At 42.3% G+C, this 18,603-nt stretch overlaps 1 protein-coding gene across 3 annotated transcripts in view; it reads left to right on the top strand.

The window, feature by feature from the left end:
• The window catches only part of MKX (mohawk homeobox), a 176,608-nt gene that overhangs the window by 39,269 nt on the left and 118,736 nt on the right, over nt 1-18,603 (top strand). For all 3 annotated transcript variants that reach the window (XM_040352584.1, XM_040352583.1, XM_040352585.1), the window contains exon 2: nt 2,645-2,894. In XM_040352584.1, coding sequence (XP_040208518.1) covers nt 2,716-2,894 — 179 coding nt within the window. In that variant the 5' untranslated portion in view covers nt 2,645-2,715. The remainder of the gene's footprint in view (nt 1-2,644; nt 2,895-18,603) is intronic.

Raw genomic sequence — 18,603 nt, 5'->3', positions numbered from 1 at the left:
TCATCGATCGAGTCTCCCTATAAAAGGGATCACTCGATCGATGCAGCCGCCACAGTGAAGCACGGGGAAGCCGTGATTACACACGGCTCTCCCCGTTCTTCAGCTCCGGGGAGCGATCGCGACGGAGCGGCTATAAACGAATAGCTGCGCCGTCGTGCCGGATCGCTCCCCGCGGGAATCCGACCGCCACATGAAGCGGGGGGGTCCCGATCGGACCTCCGACCCGCGGAAAGGCAAGGACGTACCTGTACGCCCATATGCCTGTACGTGCCATTCTGTGGATGTACATATACATGCGGCGGTCGGCAAGTGGTTAACCAAGTCAAAATAAGCTTTTTTTCGTTTTGTGTTGCCAGACTTCTAGTCTTATAAAATACAGATTTTTGGTTATAAGAAATTATATCAAGATGGATGAATGACCTTGAACTCTGTGTACTGTTTTTGTACATCTTCCAAGCGCTGTAAAAAAAGGTATAGACACACGTTAGGATGTTCTCATCAGGATTGGTCACTATTGAAGATCTTAGAAGAACGAAGAATCACAGCTTTGAAAATCATTACAGGCTCTGTGACAAGAATCCGAGGAAAAATGCTTCAAACTAAAAAAAAAAAAAAATCAAAAGCTTGCTAGATTGCACAGATCACTTGGTTTATTAAAATTGTAAAGTAAAAATTGCACTAACACTTCATATCTATAACAGGCATATGAGGTGTGTCTAAAAAGTTTGGTGAATGGTATCAGAAAACAAACAAAACAGATGATACAGTCAAATGACCTTTATCCTTCATAACACACTTTTGGCAACGTTCACAAAGCTTCTGGAAACTGTCAGCAAAGGCCTCTTTAGGAATCCATCGCAGAACTGCTGTCACACATTCTTGGATCCTCTTATGGATGATGCCATCGTTGTTGAAGAAGGCGATCAACATTGTCTTGACCTTGGACTTTTGCAGGGGACTCTTTTTGGGTCGCGGGGAAGATGGTGAACGTCATACCATTGATTGCCCGGATCGAACTGGTAGCCCTGGGTCTCATTACCTGTGATAATGGTTCGCAGAAAGGATGGATTCTGGTTACATATGGTAATGAAATCTCCAGAGGTTTTCATCCATTTTGCTTTTTGTTCATCTGTCAGTTGTGCGGTACAAACCAGAAACAGATCTTCCGTTTACCCAAATCTTCACGGATGATGGTGCGCACCGTGTCCTTGCTAATGCCCAATTCCTCTGCCATCAATAGTAGCGTTGCCAATCTCGTGCCAGCATCAGTCACACTTGCTCGGGGGTTTTGCTTGTTGAGGGCTCATCCTCAGTTGTTTCCTTCCTGTCGCAAAACCACTTTGAACTTGAGCTTCCGTCCCATACATTTGCACCAACTTTTAATGTATCTCTGTTGCCATTTTCCCCAATTTTGTAGCAGAACTTGATGTTCAGTTGTTGCTCCGATGCACTGTGACCCCACCTCTCTTGCTGACTATGTTCGAATGCCCACAACGGGTTTACCCTAAAGTTCACGTGTACTCCACGCTAGGTGGCACTTCTCGATGTGTTTCTGGATAGCCATGTGAAAGGAAATACAGACCTGGCCTATGTTTTCGTTGAGATATGGGGCCATTCACCAAACTTTTTAGACACACCTCATATAAGAACAGGTCGTTTTTGAATTTGCTGCATTATTCTTTTTTAGGCTTGTTTCCTTCATTTTCTTCTTGTGATGCAGCCAGTAATTATGGTTATTATCAACTTCCTTTGACAGACCAAGCTGTCCAGACAAAGTGGCAGTTGAGACAAATTATTTACTACTCACAGCGGTGCTTACAATGGTCGGCTTTTATTTATTGATATAAAACATTTATCGCAAACGGAAAAAAAAGCTTTTAAAAAGTGTTATCTTGAGTTCGGCTTTGATTGGTTAGCCAAGTATATCTAAATCTGATAGTTTACCCTTAACCTCTCTCTAGACTGACAATGCTGCTGTCCAAAGGTGTCTCCATTGTTTCTCCATCCAAAGTCGAGATGCCTTAAAGCCCCGTACACAGGGTGGATATTTGTCAGGTGTATACGGCAGCCAGTCCCATAGAAGCTGGCCAAACGTACAGCTTCTGTTGAAGAAGCATAAGCGAAAAAGGTCTGCCGATTGGCATCCGATCAGCACTCTCAGCCAATGGCTGAAAACAATAGCACAGTTAAAAGGGGGGCGCTGTACTATACTTTAATTGTTAGTTCAGCGGCTCATCTCAAACTCAATTCAATACACATTTTCTGTACACATTTGTTTTGTGTTAAATGTAAAAAAAAAAAGAAGATAGGTGGGGAGAACATTGACGTCAAATGGGTGCCAGAGCAATGTAGAGTATTTGTTTTTTTCATAGAAAATCCATGATCAATATATAGATTAGTAACCCATAATAACCAATCAAAACATATTTTTTAATGGTCTAACAGGTAATCTGAATTATAATTGGTAAACTGAAATCTGTTGCTGCATCTGACAAACCTAACAGGCAAAAAAAGTTAATCCCACAGCAACCAATGACAGTTATATTCAGGGTTTTCAATTGCATAACTTATTTTTAGTAGTTTTCTGTGTGTGCTGAATAGACCTGCTGATAAAAAAACTGACATTTTCTCTTTTCTTCTCCAGGTATTGATTATTTGACATTGGAGATTTCATTGTCGTCTGGAATCAGGAAAGAAACTTCATATTGTGCTGCCATGAACACCATAATGTTCAGTAAGCTCAGCGGTCAAGTCCTGTTTGAAGAGGCCACAGGTGACCGAGAACGAGGCGTCAGACCGTATGTAGGGGTAATAGAGAGCACCAACCCTGACATAAGCTTACAAGATGGCATCTCCATGAAGGACAATGCCAGCCTTAGACACCGGCGTCCCGGGTAAGACACATCAAATTGAGCTTCGCTTTAAGTGACTGATTTACTAAAGAAGTCATTTTTAAGGAGATCTGTTTAGCCCATATATTGGTTTGGGGGATGTTAAAGGAAAAGAATAACTGAATCTTATAGGTTAATTAAAGTAAAACAGGTCAATTAAAAAAAAAATTGTCCCATTATTTTTATACATTTGACTTTATACAGAATAAACAGTGCAGTGGCATAAGGCTTATCAATGTTTTTGTTGGGCTGCTGGTCCTAGGATCCGATCCCAACAAGCCCCTATTTGCATTGAGTTTGAGCGCCTTTACCATGCTTATGTGGACGTTGCCTCTGTGCGTTGGTTGATTTACCACATTTAGAATTCTATTCTAATCAGATGGAAGTGAGTGGGAAAGGGAGTGGTCTGGGGGCTCATGGAGGCCATACAAACATAGAAAATAGATGTGTCTCTGGCTACCACTCTGCATTGTTATAAATATATGATGACTGGTACTTGCTATTGAGATTAAAGCAGAGGTTCTGCGGCGATTCTTTTATTTTTTTCTGATGCATTCAATAGGGTTTCACAATACAAAGTTAAACTCACTTGTTCGGTGTCTTCAAATATCCCCTGTCTGTTTTGATGGCAAATAAGAACTTTTAAAATCGGTTCCTGACAGTTTCCATTTTGCTTGTGGGCATTGTAAAGCCCACAAGCAATCATTTCCTGGAAGCGTCGGCTGTATAGAACGAGCGAGCGGCGTGTCTAACAAATGAGAGGCGTGTCTAACAAATGAGCGGCGCGTCTAACCAATGAGCGACGAGCGGCATCTCCAGCTGACGAACTGTTCATACTCGAGGATTTCCGTCTGATTCAATTGCGCCTGCTCAGACCATCCCGGAAACTATCTGATTGCAGAACCAGCTCGATAGAACAACAGCATTCCGCATTGTCTGCTAGAAACATGACACGCCAAACTCCCAGCTGACATTGCGGCGCCGGGGAAAGGAGTAGAAACGCCTACTCCCGCGGGAGGGAAAGCCCAGAAGTGCCAGCTAAAAACAAAAATCTACGGTATTTACACTATACATTTTTTTTAAGGGGCTATTTAACTTGGTGATAGTGTTCCGCTTGTGCCGGGAGGTAGTTGTTTTTTTGGGTGAACCTCCGCTTTAAAGTCCTCCTTTAATACATGGAAATTTAATTTGTACATGGTATAGAAATTGATATGATCTCATGGGCTGCTGCAGTTTTTGTACGATGACAGCGATTTTGCAGTATAGGAACAATAGAACACTAAACAATGGTCCTGACTGTCATTTATGGTGGAGCATTTTAGCGAGAAAATGTGTTGTGTGTCCAGTGTGTGCGTGTGTATACCGAATCCAATTGTTAGGAAGCCCATCATCCTTCACTGCATGGTTAGCTGGAAGTTAGCTGTGGGGTGATTTACTAAAACAGGACAGTGCAAAATCTGGTGCCACTGTGCATGGTAGCCAATCAGCTTCTAACTTCAGCTTCTTCAATTCATTTTTGACAAGAAACCTGGAAGCTGATTGGTTTCTATGCAGAGCTGCGCCTGATTTTGCACTCTCCAGCTTTATTAAATAAACCTATTTGTCTTATGGTTGGTTCTTCTTTTACAAATTGTAATGTTATAATGTTAGGCGGAATGTTTTGGAAGAATTTTACTCTTTGTATAGGTTGTGTCCAATATCAGGCTATTTATTCCATGTATATGATAACATTCTATGTGTATATTTACAATGGATGTTTTTCTTTGGATAACTCTTATTTTATTAAAAAGAATGGAGGAAAAAAAAACAGTAAATATTTTATTAACGTGTACATAAACTCAAACCTGTTTTAAGTTGTGTTTGGCATCATGCTTCACTGTATACAAGTGAATATGCTTCCTGTCACATGGGTAGGACAAAGGGGTGGAGTCAGGGGTTGAGCCAATGGTGGCGGCAAAATTTGGTTTCGCCTAGGGTGTCAAAAATCCTTGCACCAGCCCTGAACATGCCAGAGGTTTGGGATGTCTGAGCTACAAAAATGAAAACGTGAAAAGTGCTTAAGCAGGTGATCAGAGACAGATCGAGACAATCTAGGGATATAAAGTTATGCAGCCCATAGATGAGTCAGATTTTTTGGTTCAACCATTGGGTTGAAGGAAAATAAAATAACTTGATTTCCAAATGCACACATTCAATTTCGATGGGGGAATCCTTTCCACCTACATATGGTATTCTAACAGTAGGGAAGCTTCCCCTCCATCAGAATACACTGATCAGTGTTACAGGCTATAGCCTGCAGTGCTGACCAAGCAGGGAAAATCCAACAGGGGGCGGTAGATCAATTTGGTATAGTAGTATGGACCTCCTGGTTTAGGGTTTAAGAACGTAGATAATGGATTACAGACAAGATAGACAAATGAGGTATCGTGACCACACTGATGCTCCATTGAGATCTGCGAGTCCCTCTGCCTCTGTGGTGATTTAAAAAAAATGTAACATGCTTCCATTTGGTGGGGTGTGGGGTTTCAAATTTGGAAGCTTTTGTTGGGGGGGGGGTGCGAAGTAAGAAGTTGTGTTTTGAAGGTAAGCATTTGAATGACAATTTAAAACATTTGCTCCCTGAAAATATACAGTGATTTCCCTTTAATTACGGAATATAAACTGTTCTGCGTTGGAGAACACGATCGTTTGTAAAAATCTGTGTAATCCGTATAACTGTGTTGAAAGAGTAAGGCTTGTGGGTTTGGAATTTCTGTCATTGGAGCAAATAGATCAAATAATACAAAAGCATATTTTAGCATCTGGTCATCAAATGGAATAACCATTCAGCATGCATAGGAAGTGAACCATTTGGGTGTAATAAGACATGTCTGAATTCTTTGAAGTAGACTTATCAATCAATAGAAAGAGAATGTTTGCTTTGTCCATCAAAAGTAGATTGAAGCTAGACAGTAGCTACAGGGGGGGGGGGGGGGTGCAGTGCATGCAACTGTCCCAGAGCCAGCAAGTACACCGCGTAGGACTGTTCCTGTCATTACTAGCTGTACACTCACTTTACAGTCTGATTAATGCATCCTCTCTCTTCTCTTTATATCCCTTAACCTGTTCTCTAGTCTGGAGTGATCAGCACCCTGACCTCCTCCTGCCTTGTTTGTGTGCTAAAAAGAGCAATCTCCCAGCACTGTTTTTTGAAATGCACACATGAGGATTTTTTTTTCTCGATAAGAGAATTGCTATACCATCTATAATAAGGGCAAAAAAAATGAAAAATACTAATTTACAAGCCATATCTTTACATTTCCCAGCAGGCCAAGCAATTTGCATGACCACCCACAATTGCAGTACAGGCTCTGTCTGTGTTTCAGTTCAGGATAGGCATAAGTAGAATTTAAAAAAACAATAAAGAAATGTGTTGCACTGAGAGATTCCTCTAAGGAAACCACATGTTACATGACACACCGCGTTAGGGCGGAGCCGGGTGACATTGGCGTCAGAACTGATAAATGATGCGGGAGCATACTTGTCATGAGCTGGAGGTTTACTATTATAAACTATGTTATGATTTTATGATGTGAGTGCAAAATATTTAAAAAAACGCGCTGGATATTTTTAATTAGTACGCTACGGTGGCGTTTATCTGGTTTTGAGTATCCATAATGTCCATTTCAACAGTACTGAATGTTTAAAGGGACAGTACGCTATTTAAGATGGAAAGAGGCGAAAGTGTTTGATGATGTCCTTGGCTATTTCTATGAACTCCTAAGGTTGGGGAAGGCTTATATTGGCCTATATTCACCTAAAGGTCCAGTTATTAAGGTGAGGGCACAATTTGAGCACTGAGGTGTATCCCTCGTATATTTGGTTGCAGCACTGGGATTTTGGTCACACATTCCATGCAGAAAGTTATGAATAATGAAGATGTGGCACTGAATATGTTTCTATGAACTTTTTCATTCACCAACTGCGATATAATTATATGTTATGCTGACTTAATTATATGTTATGTGTTCTATCAAATGCACGTTAGTTTCATTTAAATTTTTCAGTTAGATGGTATTTTATTGATATAATGGTACTTTTAAAAAATCAGCAGAGCTACACTTTTTTATATTGTTTCTTAGTTTACATATAGGTGTGGGAACAAGCTAAAAGTGCAAGCGGCAGCTGTACATTGATGTGTTAATCACTTCAGCCCCGGACCATTTGGCTGCCAAATGACTGGGCCACTTTTTGTGATTCGGCATTGCGCGGTCGTGTGACGTGGCTCCCAAACAAAATTGACGTCCTTTTTTTCACAAATAGAGCTTTCTTTTGGTGGTATTTGATCACCTCTGCGGTTTTTATTTTTTGCGCTATAAACAAAAATAGAGCGACAGTTAAAAAAGCAATATTTTGTACTTTTTGCTATAATAAATAACCCCAATTTTTTTTTTAAAAAAGCAAATTTTTTTTCAGTTTAGGCCGAAATGGATTCTTCTACATATTTTTGGTAAAAAATCGCAATAAGCGTATATTGATTGGTTTGCGCAAAAGTTATAGCATCTACAAATTAGGGGTAGTTTATGGCATTTTTATTATTATTTTTTTACTTGTTATGACGGTGATCTGCGATTTTTATCGTGACTGCTGCATTATGGCAGACACATCAGACACTTTTGGCGCTATTTTGGGACCATTTACTATAAAAATGCACTGATTACTGTGTAAATGTGACTGGCAGTGAAGGGATTAAGCAGTAGGGGGGCTGAAAGGGTTAAGTGTGTCCTAGAGAGTGATTCTAACGGTCAGGGGGCGTGGCTTACTGTGACATGTCACTGATCACTGCTCCCGATGAGAGGGAGCAGACGGTCAGTGCTGTGTCACTAGGCAGAATAGGGAGATGTCTCCTTTACAAAGACATTCCCCCGTTCTGCCGCTCCGTGACCCGAACGCGGGACACCGGCGGACATCGAGTCTGTAGGTCCCACGGTCACAAAGACCGTGGCGGGCGTGCGGGCGCCCGCTAGGTGGGCAGGTTCAAAGCAACGTATATATACATTGCTTTGCCTGCCTGTGCCATTCTGCCGACGTAAATTTACGTGAGGCGGACGGCAAGCAGTTAATAATATTATTTAGGGGGCAGCACACTAGTATTTAATATATTATTTCAAATCAGTATCCTTATTTCAACATTTTACCAGAAAAATTGAAAAAAAGCAATTCTCACTTAATTCAGGTTTTGCCTTTGAGTAGCTAAGGAGACAGGAGAGAGAGAGAGAGAGAGAGAGAGAGAGAGAGAGAGAGAGAGAGAGAGAGTGGAGACATCCATAGAGTCGAGATGTTAAGGGGGAAAACATCTGGACCCATGAGACTCTATAGCAGTGATTCTCAACCATGATTCTGTAGAATCCTATAAATCCTCCAGCTATTGCTTGTGGTTCCTTGAGCTTTTGATGTCTGACCTCCTATGTAATGGTGTCTGCATAGTTCCAGGGTGAGTGCCATTTGGTAGAACCAGCAGAATGACACCAGTGATATTTGTAGCTGCCTGTAAGGGTGGCATTATATGGGCTGCAATCCTCCCACTGACCATCAATGTAAAGGGACATTTTTCCTATTGACCCCCAATGAGTTGGTTTTAGTAAGGGTTTCCTGGGACTGGCAGATAATTTTAGGGGTTCCTCTGGGGTACAAAAGGTTGAGAAATGCTGGTCTATAGGATATGAAGTTCAATGAACATATTCCTGGACTATAACACTTGCCCAGTGGTGACAGTTTGACCATGCATTATACAATTTTCTTGTTCAATTTCCTTTAGATTTACCTTCAACTGTGTAGATCAAGGGCTTTGCCTGATGCAATACAAATTGAAAGTGTTTATTTGATATCATATTAAATGGTTTTGGTAAATCTAAAGGAAATTGTACAAGAACATTGTATAATCTATGGTCAGCCTGACTCCTATCTTTAAAATGTGTTAAAGTGTTTTTTTTTTTTTAAAATAACAAACAGGTCTACACTTACCTCCTTTTTGCAAAAGAATTGCATAGAGCGACCCTGATCCTCCTCTTCCCGGGTCCCCCGCTGGAGCACCTGGCTCCTCTCTTGCTGCTGCCCCCAATAGAAAACCGATTCCCATAGAGGGACCCATGTGGGATCACTCCCGACCCCGTTGTCTGTGTCAATTTGCCCTGACTTTGGGGTAGAGGAACTTGACTGGCCTGAGTCCTGAGCTCAACCCAATAGAATCCCTTTGGGATGAATTAGAGCGCAGACTGCAAGCCAGGCCTTCCCGTTCAACATCAGTGCCTGACCTCACAAATGCGCTTCTGAAGAATGGTCAAACATTCCCATAGACACACTCCTAAACCTTGTGGACATCCTTCCCAAAAGAGTTAAAGCTGTTATAGCTGCAAAGGGGGGGGCCAACTCAATATTGAACCCTACGGACTAAGACTGGGATGGCATTGAAGTTCATGTGCGTGTAAAGGCAGGTGTCCCAATACTTTTGGTAATATAGTGTATGTTTATTCATTGCTGAATTTGCTGTTACTTATCCATTTATCGGGCTACAATTGTGCACACATTGCTTTATTTAAAGTGTTTGTATTGCCAAAACTTTTTATATTCAATAGAGGAGAGGCAGAATTGTATGGTTGTCTGTGTGCATGTCCATTGGTTTCACCATCTCTATTTGTTCTAGTAACTATTATCATCAAAACAGAAAATGATGGGTAATCTAAAGTCAGACAGTTGTCACCAAAACCATCTATTTCAGTGGCAACTGTCTAATTTTCTAGAGCAAACATTTTTTTCTATGCTTACATTTTAAATATATGTGAAGACAACATTTTTTTTCACTTTGTATAGAGTATGAGAGGATTAAAACTGCTGTTTTTTGCCATCTGTGTCTGATTAGAGAGATTTCCCTTCATGTCCTCCAGAAAATATATACTTCACAGAAAATAAGAGGATACAGTATCTTTACAATGTGAGGGAAACCCCTCTTACAAAAAAGGGTCCCCGTTGGCAGATTTCCATTTTCTTCCTGTTCTGGTCGCAACTTAAAGAGAGAGATTTACTAAAAATAATCTGGTATTTTTCTGGTGCAGCTCTACATGGTAGCCAATCAGCTTCTAACTTCAGCTTGTTCAATTAAGCTTTGACAATAAAACCTGGGAGCTTAATGCATAGAAGTTCTATGCAAAACCATACCAGATTTTGAACTCCCCAGTTTTAGTAAATCTTATTATTGGTTCATATCTGCATTTTCCTCCCCCAAAATGCAACATTTTGGGGGAGGAAAATGCAGATATGGACCAATAATTCAACTACAGGTGTGTTTATGATGCGTTTTCCATATATTTTAATGGGTAAGTGCATTTTCAGTGTGTTTTTAACCACACCAAGCATGCACCAAAATACAAAGCAACTGATCTGCAACTGACTGGTGTGAAGAATCACCTAAGATTTAATGATCATGCATTTCTCTTCCGCTTTTGGTAGAGCATAAAGGGAAGAAAAGCTGATCAGTTTGAAAGGGCCCTTAAAGTGTCAGGGCAAAGTAAAACAATATATATATATATATATATATATATATATATATATATATATATATATATATATATATATATATATATACAGTGTATATGCAGTATATATCTGTAATAGATGTAGATTGTCCCGTGTTTTATCCATTTTAGCCTCGGTTCACACTAGATGCAGTGCAAATTCACTCCAGATTGGGAACTACAATCTAAATCGCAACCCATCCATGCGAACTGATTGCGGAGTGTATGCTAAGTTAACGACACCCCAGCGCAATTTGCAAATCGGATCACATGGGTGTGAACACCCATGCAATCTGATTCTGGTGCGGACAGTGCGATTTGAACCATGGCTCAAATCGCACCCCAGATCACAGCTAAAAAGACAGTTAAAATACCTGTGAATCAAATTACCTGCCAAATATCTGTAATTCTGTTCAGTCACTTTTGTGATTAAGACACACTTCTCTGTAGCGTGGCCGAGCTCCTCTTCCTTCCTCCTGTCAGTCCGGACTCCAGTCGGGTACCGTGCGGTACAGGAGATTCAGTTTCCTGTTCTCGTCTGGACTGACAGGAAGTGAACACTGAGTGCTCACTTCCTTTCAGTCCGGCCGGGAACAGGAAACTGAATCTCCTGCTGCGCGGTACGGACCCGGTACTGAGGGGGCACGTAAAAAGAACATATGGAGGGAGGGGGGGCCTGGGGGTAGGAAAAATAACATGGGGGGTTTTGTGTGCGTGAGTGCTTGCAGGGGGGGGGGTTGGGGGGGCCTTCATGTCCATTTTGCTTGGGGCCCCCAAATTCCTTCAAACGGCCCTGGTTGTACCCAAGTTGATCGATCGATCAACTTGGTACATTCAGCCTACCCACTAATGGTTCAAATCTCGGGTGGTTTCTGCTGATATTTGAACCGTGTATGGCCGGCCTAAGGATTTTGTGAGCAAGTAAAAAGCACTTCAAAAGGTAACCATTCATTTTTATAAGTTATACTATGTTAATGGGAACATGTAACAAATAAAAAATGGAAATACATTTTAAGCTGAACTCCAGGTATGATCCTAATTTTATACTTTCATTGGCACACTGGCACAATATAAGTATACACATTTTATACCTGATGGGTGGCTGGGAAAGCTGATTACTACTAGTCGTCATTACTACAGTAAAAAAAAAAAATACAAGGTGCTCTTGGCAGTACCAATTGGACGTCACTGTGCAGAGGGGAAGCAGGGAAGCTGCTCAGCACAGGACCAGAACTTTGCAGCTATGACTGTAGTAGCACTGGCTACTACAGGGATCGTCAGCTTCCCCAGCTGCCCATCAGCTATGAGATATACATACTTATATTGTCCCCAAACTTGACCAATGTATATGTATGTAGCCAATAAAGATCATACCTGGAGTTCAGATTTAAAAAAAGGTTCACACTTATGTGCATACACTATTCTTCGTTCTCGAGGTTGATGAGACTATTTATGACTGGCAGTTATCATCAGATTCTTTTTCTGTACACATAGGAGCTTTCAGTATGTACTAATCACTCATGTCAACTATGTATATTAGGTGTGTAAGACAGGGCCAAATAGGAAAAGCAGAGGCCTCGTACACACGACCGAGGAACTCGTCGGAAAAGACACATCGTTTTCCTCGACGAGTTCCTTGTTAGGCTTGTCGAGAAACTCGACAAGCTTGCATTGCGTACACACGGTCAAGACAAAATCTCCTCGTTCTCAAACGCGGTAACGTACAACACATACAATGGCAGGGGAAGTTCGATTCCACTGGCACAACCCTTGGGGCTGCTTTTGCTAATCTCATGTTACTGCGTGTTAAGTAAAAGTTTGGTAAGAGACGATTTGCACTTTTCAGTCTGTTATAGCGTGAAAAATGTGTTATCTCCATTACAAACGCTACTTTTACCGTCTCATACTTTATTCTGAGTATGCGCGGGTTTCTTAGCATACACACGCTCGCGTTTCTCGTCGAAAACCAGCCCGACGAGGAACACGACAAGGAAATTAAGACTCCGTCGAGGAAAAAGAAAACTTGTTCTCTTTTTTCCTCGTCGAGTTCCTCGACAGTTTCCTCGATGAAAAACCGTACACACGACCGTTTTCCTTGGCAAAAAAGCTCTCCCACCAAGTTTCTTGATGGATTCTATCGAGGAAAACGGTCGTGTGTACGAGGCCAAATAGAAGAAAAATGTAGAAAAATAAATATGTAATTTTCAAAAAATTAGCTTTGGATGCAAATTGTATAAGACAAGGTTTCTCAACCAGGGTTCGAACCCTAGGGATCCTCGTTAGTTTGCTAGGGGTTCCTTGTGCAGAGAGTAATTTCTGCCTCTCAGATAAGTTCCTACTGACACCATTGATATTTTTTAGCTATCTATGAAGGGGTAATTCTTCCCAATGACCACAATTGTAAGGAACATTCTTCCCACTGACCCTCACACCAATGTATCCTGTAGTAATTTTTAGCCGGGGTTCCCTGTGATCAGAAATTATTTGAAGGGATCTTCTGTGTTGAAAATGTTGAAAAGGCTGGTCTAAGGGAAGAAACTGAGTTTATAGATTTATAGCCTAATGCCGCACACACACGATCGGATATTCCGACAACAAAACCGTGGATTTTTTTCCGAAAGATGTTGGTTCAAACTTGTCTTGCATACACACCGTCGCACAAATGTTGTCGGAAATTCCGAATGCCAAGAACGTGGTGACGTACAAGACGTACAACGGCACTATTAAAGGAAGGTTCAATACCAGTTGTGTTAGAAGAAGTTTGGTGAGAGACGATTTGCACTTTTCAGCCTCGTGCTTTTCAGTCTACAGCGTGACGAATGTGCTATCTCCATTACGAACGCTAGTTTTACCAAACCGAGCGTTTCCGTCTCGTACTTGATTCAGAGCATGCGTGGAATTTTGTGGATCGGAATTGTCCACACACGACCGGAATTTACGAGAACAGATTTTGTTGTCGGAAAATTTGAGAACCAGCTCTTAAATTTTTGTTGTCAGAATTTCCAACAGAAAATGTCCGATGGAGCATGTGTACGTGGCATTAGGCTTCATTTATACTCTGCAGGTGCAATGGAGCATGGGTGAGTATCGCCTGTAGGGCAGCCCATTCATTTCATTGGGCTGCCCTATACATGGGAAACGCAGAAATGAATTCCCTGACTCTTTTTCAAAAATGTACCCCGTCGAACCGCTGCAGTTTGTAGCAAGGGGCAGCACGTTTCTATGCATGTTGGGAAAGCGTGCAATTTTTTACACGCTCCCAACACACACAAGGTGTGAACCTAACCTAAGAACTGAATGAGAACTCATTGGTTTAAATGAGCTGTTAGGGTTTGTGATTTTTGCTTAAGTACATTTAGTTACTCCTCTGTTATGAAGGGATTATTGGAAAGACAGATATAAGGTGTCACTAGCATGCCCAGTCCACCTTGAAATATGACATAATCCGTGTAGACAAATATTCCTTGGGTGGTGACGCCAAACAGAAAACAGAGCAGAGTTTTGAGAATAACAATGTAACATAAAACGTCATTAAAAAACATTTAAAGCTCTCGTTGCCAGTAGATGAAATGGTTTTCATACTTTCATCTCGCTAAACTGTTTTGCAGAAGCAAGGCTTGATAAATAACCATTGTAATTTCTGGTAGACCAGCTTGTCATTAGAGTCTTGATTTATCTAGAGCTACTCCTGTGATGTTTGCAAAAATTCTAAACATTTTTGACAACATTAAATGCGGTTGGAGTGGAACTCGCGAGTAGGGCTCAAGTTGACTTGCAGTGACATCTGCTGGAATCCCATTACTACTCTGCTGAATGTTATTACTCATGTCTGGGCATATGAATGTGAACTGGCTTCCGAGCCAGAGTTTCAGAAGATGCTTTTCGAGTGTGTCCTGCCAAGGAAAAGTTGATGTCAGGAACAAATTCCAGGTAGTGAAAGCGTTCTGAAGAGTCTTTTTATTTTTGAAGACTACAAGAGACAACACTTTGTCAAGTCACACAATGCAGGAGATGAGGGGGCCTGGAAGCTGCACAGCTAGGATGGAAAAATGTGGCTTTCTTCAACCATTTTTTAATAAAAAAATGATGTTCACACCAGGTTTGGACAGCTTGTAGTTCCGCAGCTGCTGAAGAAGATGTTCTACCTGATGGTCACTGTGTGTAATAAATCCAGTTTAAACAAAAGCCTTAATGATAGTAGAACCTTCTCTGAGAGATCAATAAGGGTGCTATTGCAGATTTCTTCTCCAGATCCCATTCATATCATATGCTTTGGGTACGCTGGTCAGCCTTGCCCAACACAGTCCTAGCGCATAAGGAATTTATTTTATGTCCCATGGCAAACTGCATTGCGGTGGTGTGCCCAGAAAAAGTAGGATGTGCTGCAATATTTTGCAACGCAACACATAGAGACACACTACACAGCATCACACAGCTCCTGCATAGCGTATAACAGTACCCATGCATTATATACACACTGTTGGTGTGAATGGACCCTTAATAGTTTACTGCTGCTGAACTTTAAAGTAGATCTAGACCCTTTTTCTGTTATGGAACCCCTCTGTGATAGATTCCTATTGGGCGGTGGAGGCATAACAGCGTGATCCCCTTGGATGATCAAAGGCCCTGGCTGGGTTTAGAGCCACAAGTGTTTGATACCTCCAGTGATAGGAGGTTTTAGAAGCAGGTAAGTGCTCAATTCATTAGGTGGTGGTGATATCTTTTCTATTGGCACTATTCTTTTGGTAAAGTTATCCACTATAATGCCGCGCACGCACGGTCGTAATTTCCGACAAGAAGAGTTCGATGTGAGCTTTTGGTCGGAAATTCCGACCGTGTGTAGGCCCCATCAGACTTTTTCTGTCGGAATTTCCGACAGCAAAAAATTGAGAGCTGGTTCTTAAAAAAAAATTTAAGATTGGGATTGGGATTATGAGCTTTTATTTTTTTGCATAGATAATGGGGAGCATTCCCATGGATACATCTATGCGTTAGAGTGCTTTAAAAGCAATTCTGTCTTTTACTGGCAACCCATGAAGGGTTCTCAGTGAAGGTGAGATTGATTCCCAGGGCTTTTTCCCAGTCACAAGTCTGGCGTATTTTGAACGACTTGCAGACGAGCGATTTGGTACTTTGGGAGTCCGAGGTAAAGGGCATTCGCATAGTCCAGTCTGGAGTTCACAATTGACTACGAACGCTATGTCTTCTTTGGGAATAAAAGGAGTAAGTCTGCGTAGTAGGCACAGCAGATGGTGAGATCCGCTGACTACCGACCCTATTTGTGCGTCCATTGTCATGTAGGAGTCGAAGATGACCCCAAGACTTTTGACTTTGGCGCTAGGGGAGATGATTTTGCCCAGAATGGGCGGGGGTATCCACGATGTTGCATGTTGATTCATCCGCTTGGCGTGAAACAGGAGAAGTTCTGTTTTTGCTCCGTTGAGTTTAAGGTAACTCTTTGTCATCCAGTTCTCTATCAAAGAGAGGCATGTCTCTAGATTGAGGTGGTGATCCTTTCTATTGCAAATGCGGAAATATAGTTGCGTGTCATCTGCATATGAGTGATAAAGCAGTTTTTGGCTGCTGATGATTTCAAAAAGAGGACGAAGATAGATGTTGAATAACACCGGCGACAGAGGCGATCCTTGAGGGACTCCGCACGATACTATGCGTTTCTCAGAAGTGAAGGGTCCTAACTTCACTATTTGAGATCGGTTTTCCTAAAAAGAGGAGAACCAAGATAAATCGCCTTCTGCGACTCTGGCTACTTCAGCTAGCCGTGTCAATAATAGTTTGTGGTCTACAGTATCAAAAGCTGCGCTTAGGTCTAACAGAACCAGAAGACAAGATTCTCCTTCGTCTGCGGCCTCGAGAGCGTCGTCCCATATTTTGAGCAATGCTGTTTCTGTCCCGTGTCCGGGACAGAAGCCAGATTGAAATGGATCAAGTAGGTTATGGGTATCTAGATGCTGTTGCAGCTGTTGTACCACTACTTTTTCCATTACCTTTGAGAGTACATTTAGGCATGTTATGGGACGGCGGTGGAGTGGGTCCTTGGGGTCTAGTGTGGGTTTCTTCAAGATGGGTTGGATTATGCCCTCTTTCAACTTGGAGGGCACTATGCACTCCTTGAAAGATTGGTTTATAAGCTGCGTGATAGGAGGTGCCAGGATGTCGGCGCATTCCTTCAGCAGTTTAGTGGGGATGATATCATTCGGTGCTGTGCCATTACGCAAAGCACCAATGATATTCTTTGTGGCATGGATAGAGATGGGTTCCAGCGTGAACTTACCTGATTGTGGTGAATTGTTGTGGGTATTGTGTGAATAATTGCAGGGGGAGTTGAGGGGGGTATTGTTTTGCTGAATGCTTTCTCGGATTTCCCCGATTTTATTAATGAATTAATCCGATAAATCATTGCAAAATTCTTGGGTGTCCGAATTGGGGACTTCAAGACATCCTGGATTCATGGTCTGAGTGACCAGCTTGAAGAGTTCGCGGGGGCGGTTGAGGGCCCTGTTTATAGCCTTGGAAAAAAAAATTCTTGGCTTTGAAAATTTCTTTGTGGTATTTTCTTGTTATTGCTTTGTAGATGGAGAGGTTTTTCTCTGAAGTGCTTCTTTTCCAGGCGGCTTCCGCCCTTCTGCGCTCCTGCTTCAGTAACGCCAGTTGGTTGTTGAACCAGCTGGAGGTATTTTTCCGGATGCAGGTTTTACGTTTCGGCGCTATTAAGTCAGCAGACTGTAATAGGGCTGCGTTTATGGCATCCAGTGTTTCTTCGGCCGTTTGATGCGGCTGAATTGTTTTTATTTTTCCCCTTAACGTGGTTGTGAAGAGTTCCGAGTGGAGCTTCTTCTAACATCTAGTCCAGTGTGTTGTCACTGGTTTTGATGTTTTTGTAAAGGGAGGGATTTCCGAAATAATGAGTTTAATTGCATGGTGATCTGTCAATGGCAACGATTCATTTTCCAAGATTTTTATTTTCAGATCTTGTCTGAAAATAAGATCGAGTGTGTGACCTGAAGCATGTGTGGGCCCACATATTAGTTGTTGTAGCCCTAATCCTTCCAGATGGTCAATACAGGCGTCGGCAACGGGGTCTTGTGGGGAGTTGGCCCAGAGGTTGAAATCCCCGAGCAGCAAAAGGTGTTTGCCGTTAAGGGTGTAAGTGGACATAAAGTCTGTCAATGATAGTAAAAGCTGCGATTTTGGGCCGGGTGGTCTATAGCAGAGTAGAATCCGGACGGTCTCCTGGGAGTTTGTTTGCAGTTGTAGAGTAAGGGTTTCCATGAATGGAAGAGGGTTTTGAAGGACTGGTTTGGTGATCGCAAGATGAATCTTATGGATCACTGCCAGGCCTCCTCCTCTTTGCCCTATTCTGTTTTCAGTTATGATACGATAGTTATCTGGCACCAGTTCACTTAGAATGGTGTTACAGTCGGCTGTGAGCCAGCTCTCTGTAATAAAGAGGCAGTCTAAATTGTATTGTAGGATGAAATCATGGATTTCTAGTCAGTGTTTTACTGCCGATCTTGTGTTGATCAGAGCACATAATATGGGCTTAGGCTGCGGTGAACGGTGGAGATTTTTGATAGTCGATCGATTCTCAATAGTCGCTCAATTCTTAGGGCTTTTTTGGTGATGGCTGGCAATATTGCGGCAAATCGCCTCAGATCCCAAATGGTTTCTGCAGAATATTGCAGATTAACCATGGTCGCGAAACACCAGGGGGGAGGGAGGGGAGGATTTTCAAGGATTAACTGAATCCTCTATCCTGGCTTGGTCCAGAGGAAGGCAAAAAAACCCTGGCCGTGCTGTGCCAATATGCTATGACAGGGAAAAAAATTCCTTCCTGACCCGTTGAGAGGCGATCGGGTGAACCCTGGATCAATTTCTAATAGTATTGAGAAGGGGAGAGTGAGGCTGGGTGTAGCAGGATGGCCGCCGATCAGGCAGTAGGGGCCAGGCAGGGGGCTATCAGATTGAGTGGATTGGTGTTGCTGGGGAGGACAGGATCAATAGCAGGGAGAAGAAGGTACTCTTCAGGGGTAGGGGGGGGGCTTTCTGGGCCGTTTGGGCAGTTAGGTGAAGGTTGCCCGGGGGAGTGGAAGCGGCGCGCCGCTAGGCCGCGGATGAAGCCGCGGCCTTTCCTAGATTGCGGC

This window comes from Rana temporaria, chromosome 5, assembly GCF_905171775.1.
Source record: "Rana temporaria chromosome 5, aRanTem1.1, whole genome shotgun sequence".
NCBI lineage: Eukaryota > Metazoa > Chordata > Amphibia > Anura > Ranidae > Rana > Rana temporaria.
Note: the sequence above shows the minus strand (reverse complement) of the source record. Positions and strands in the feature narration are given on the sequence as shown.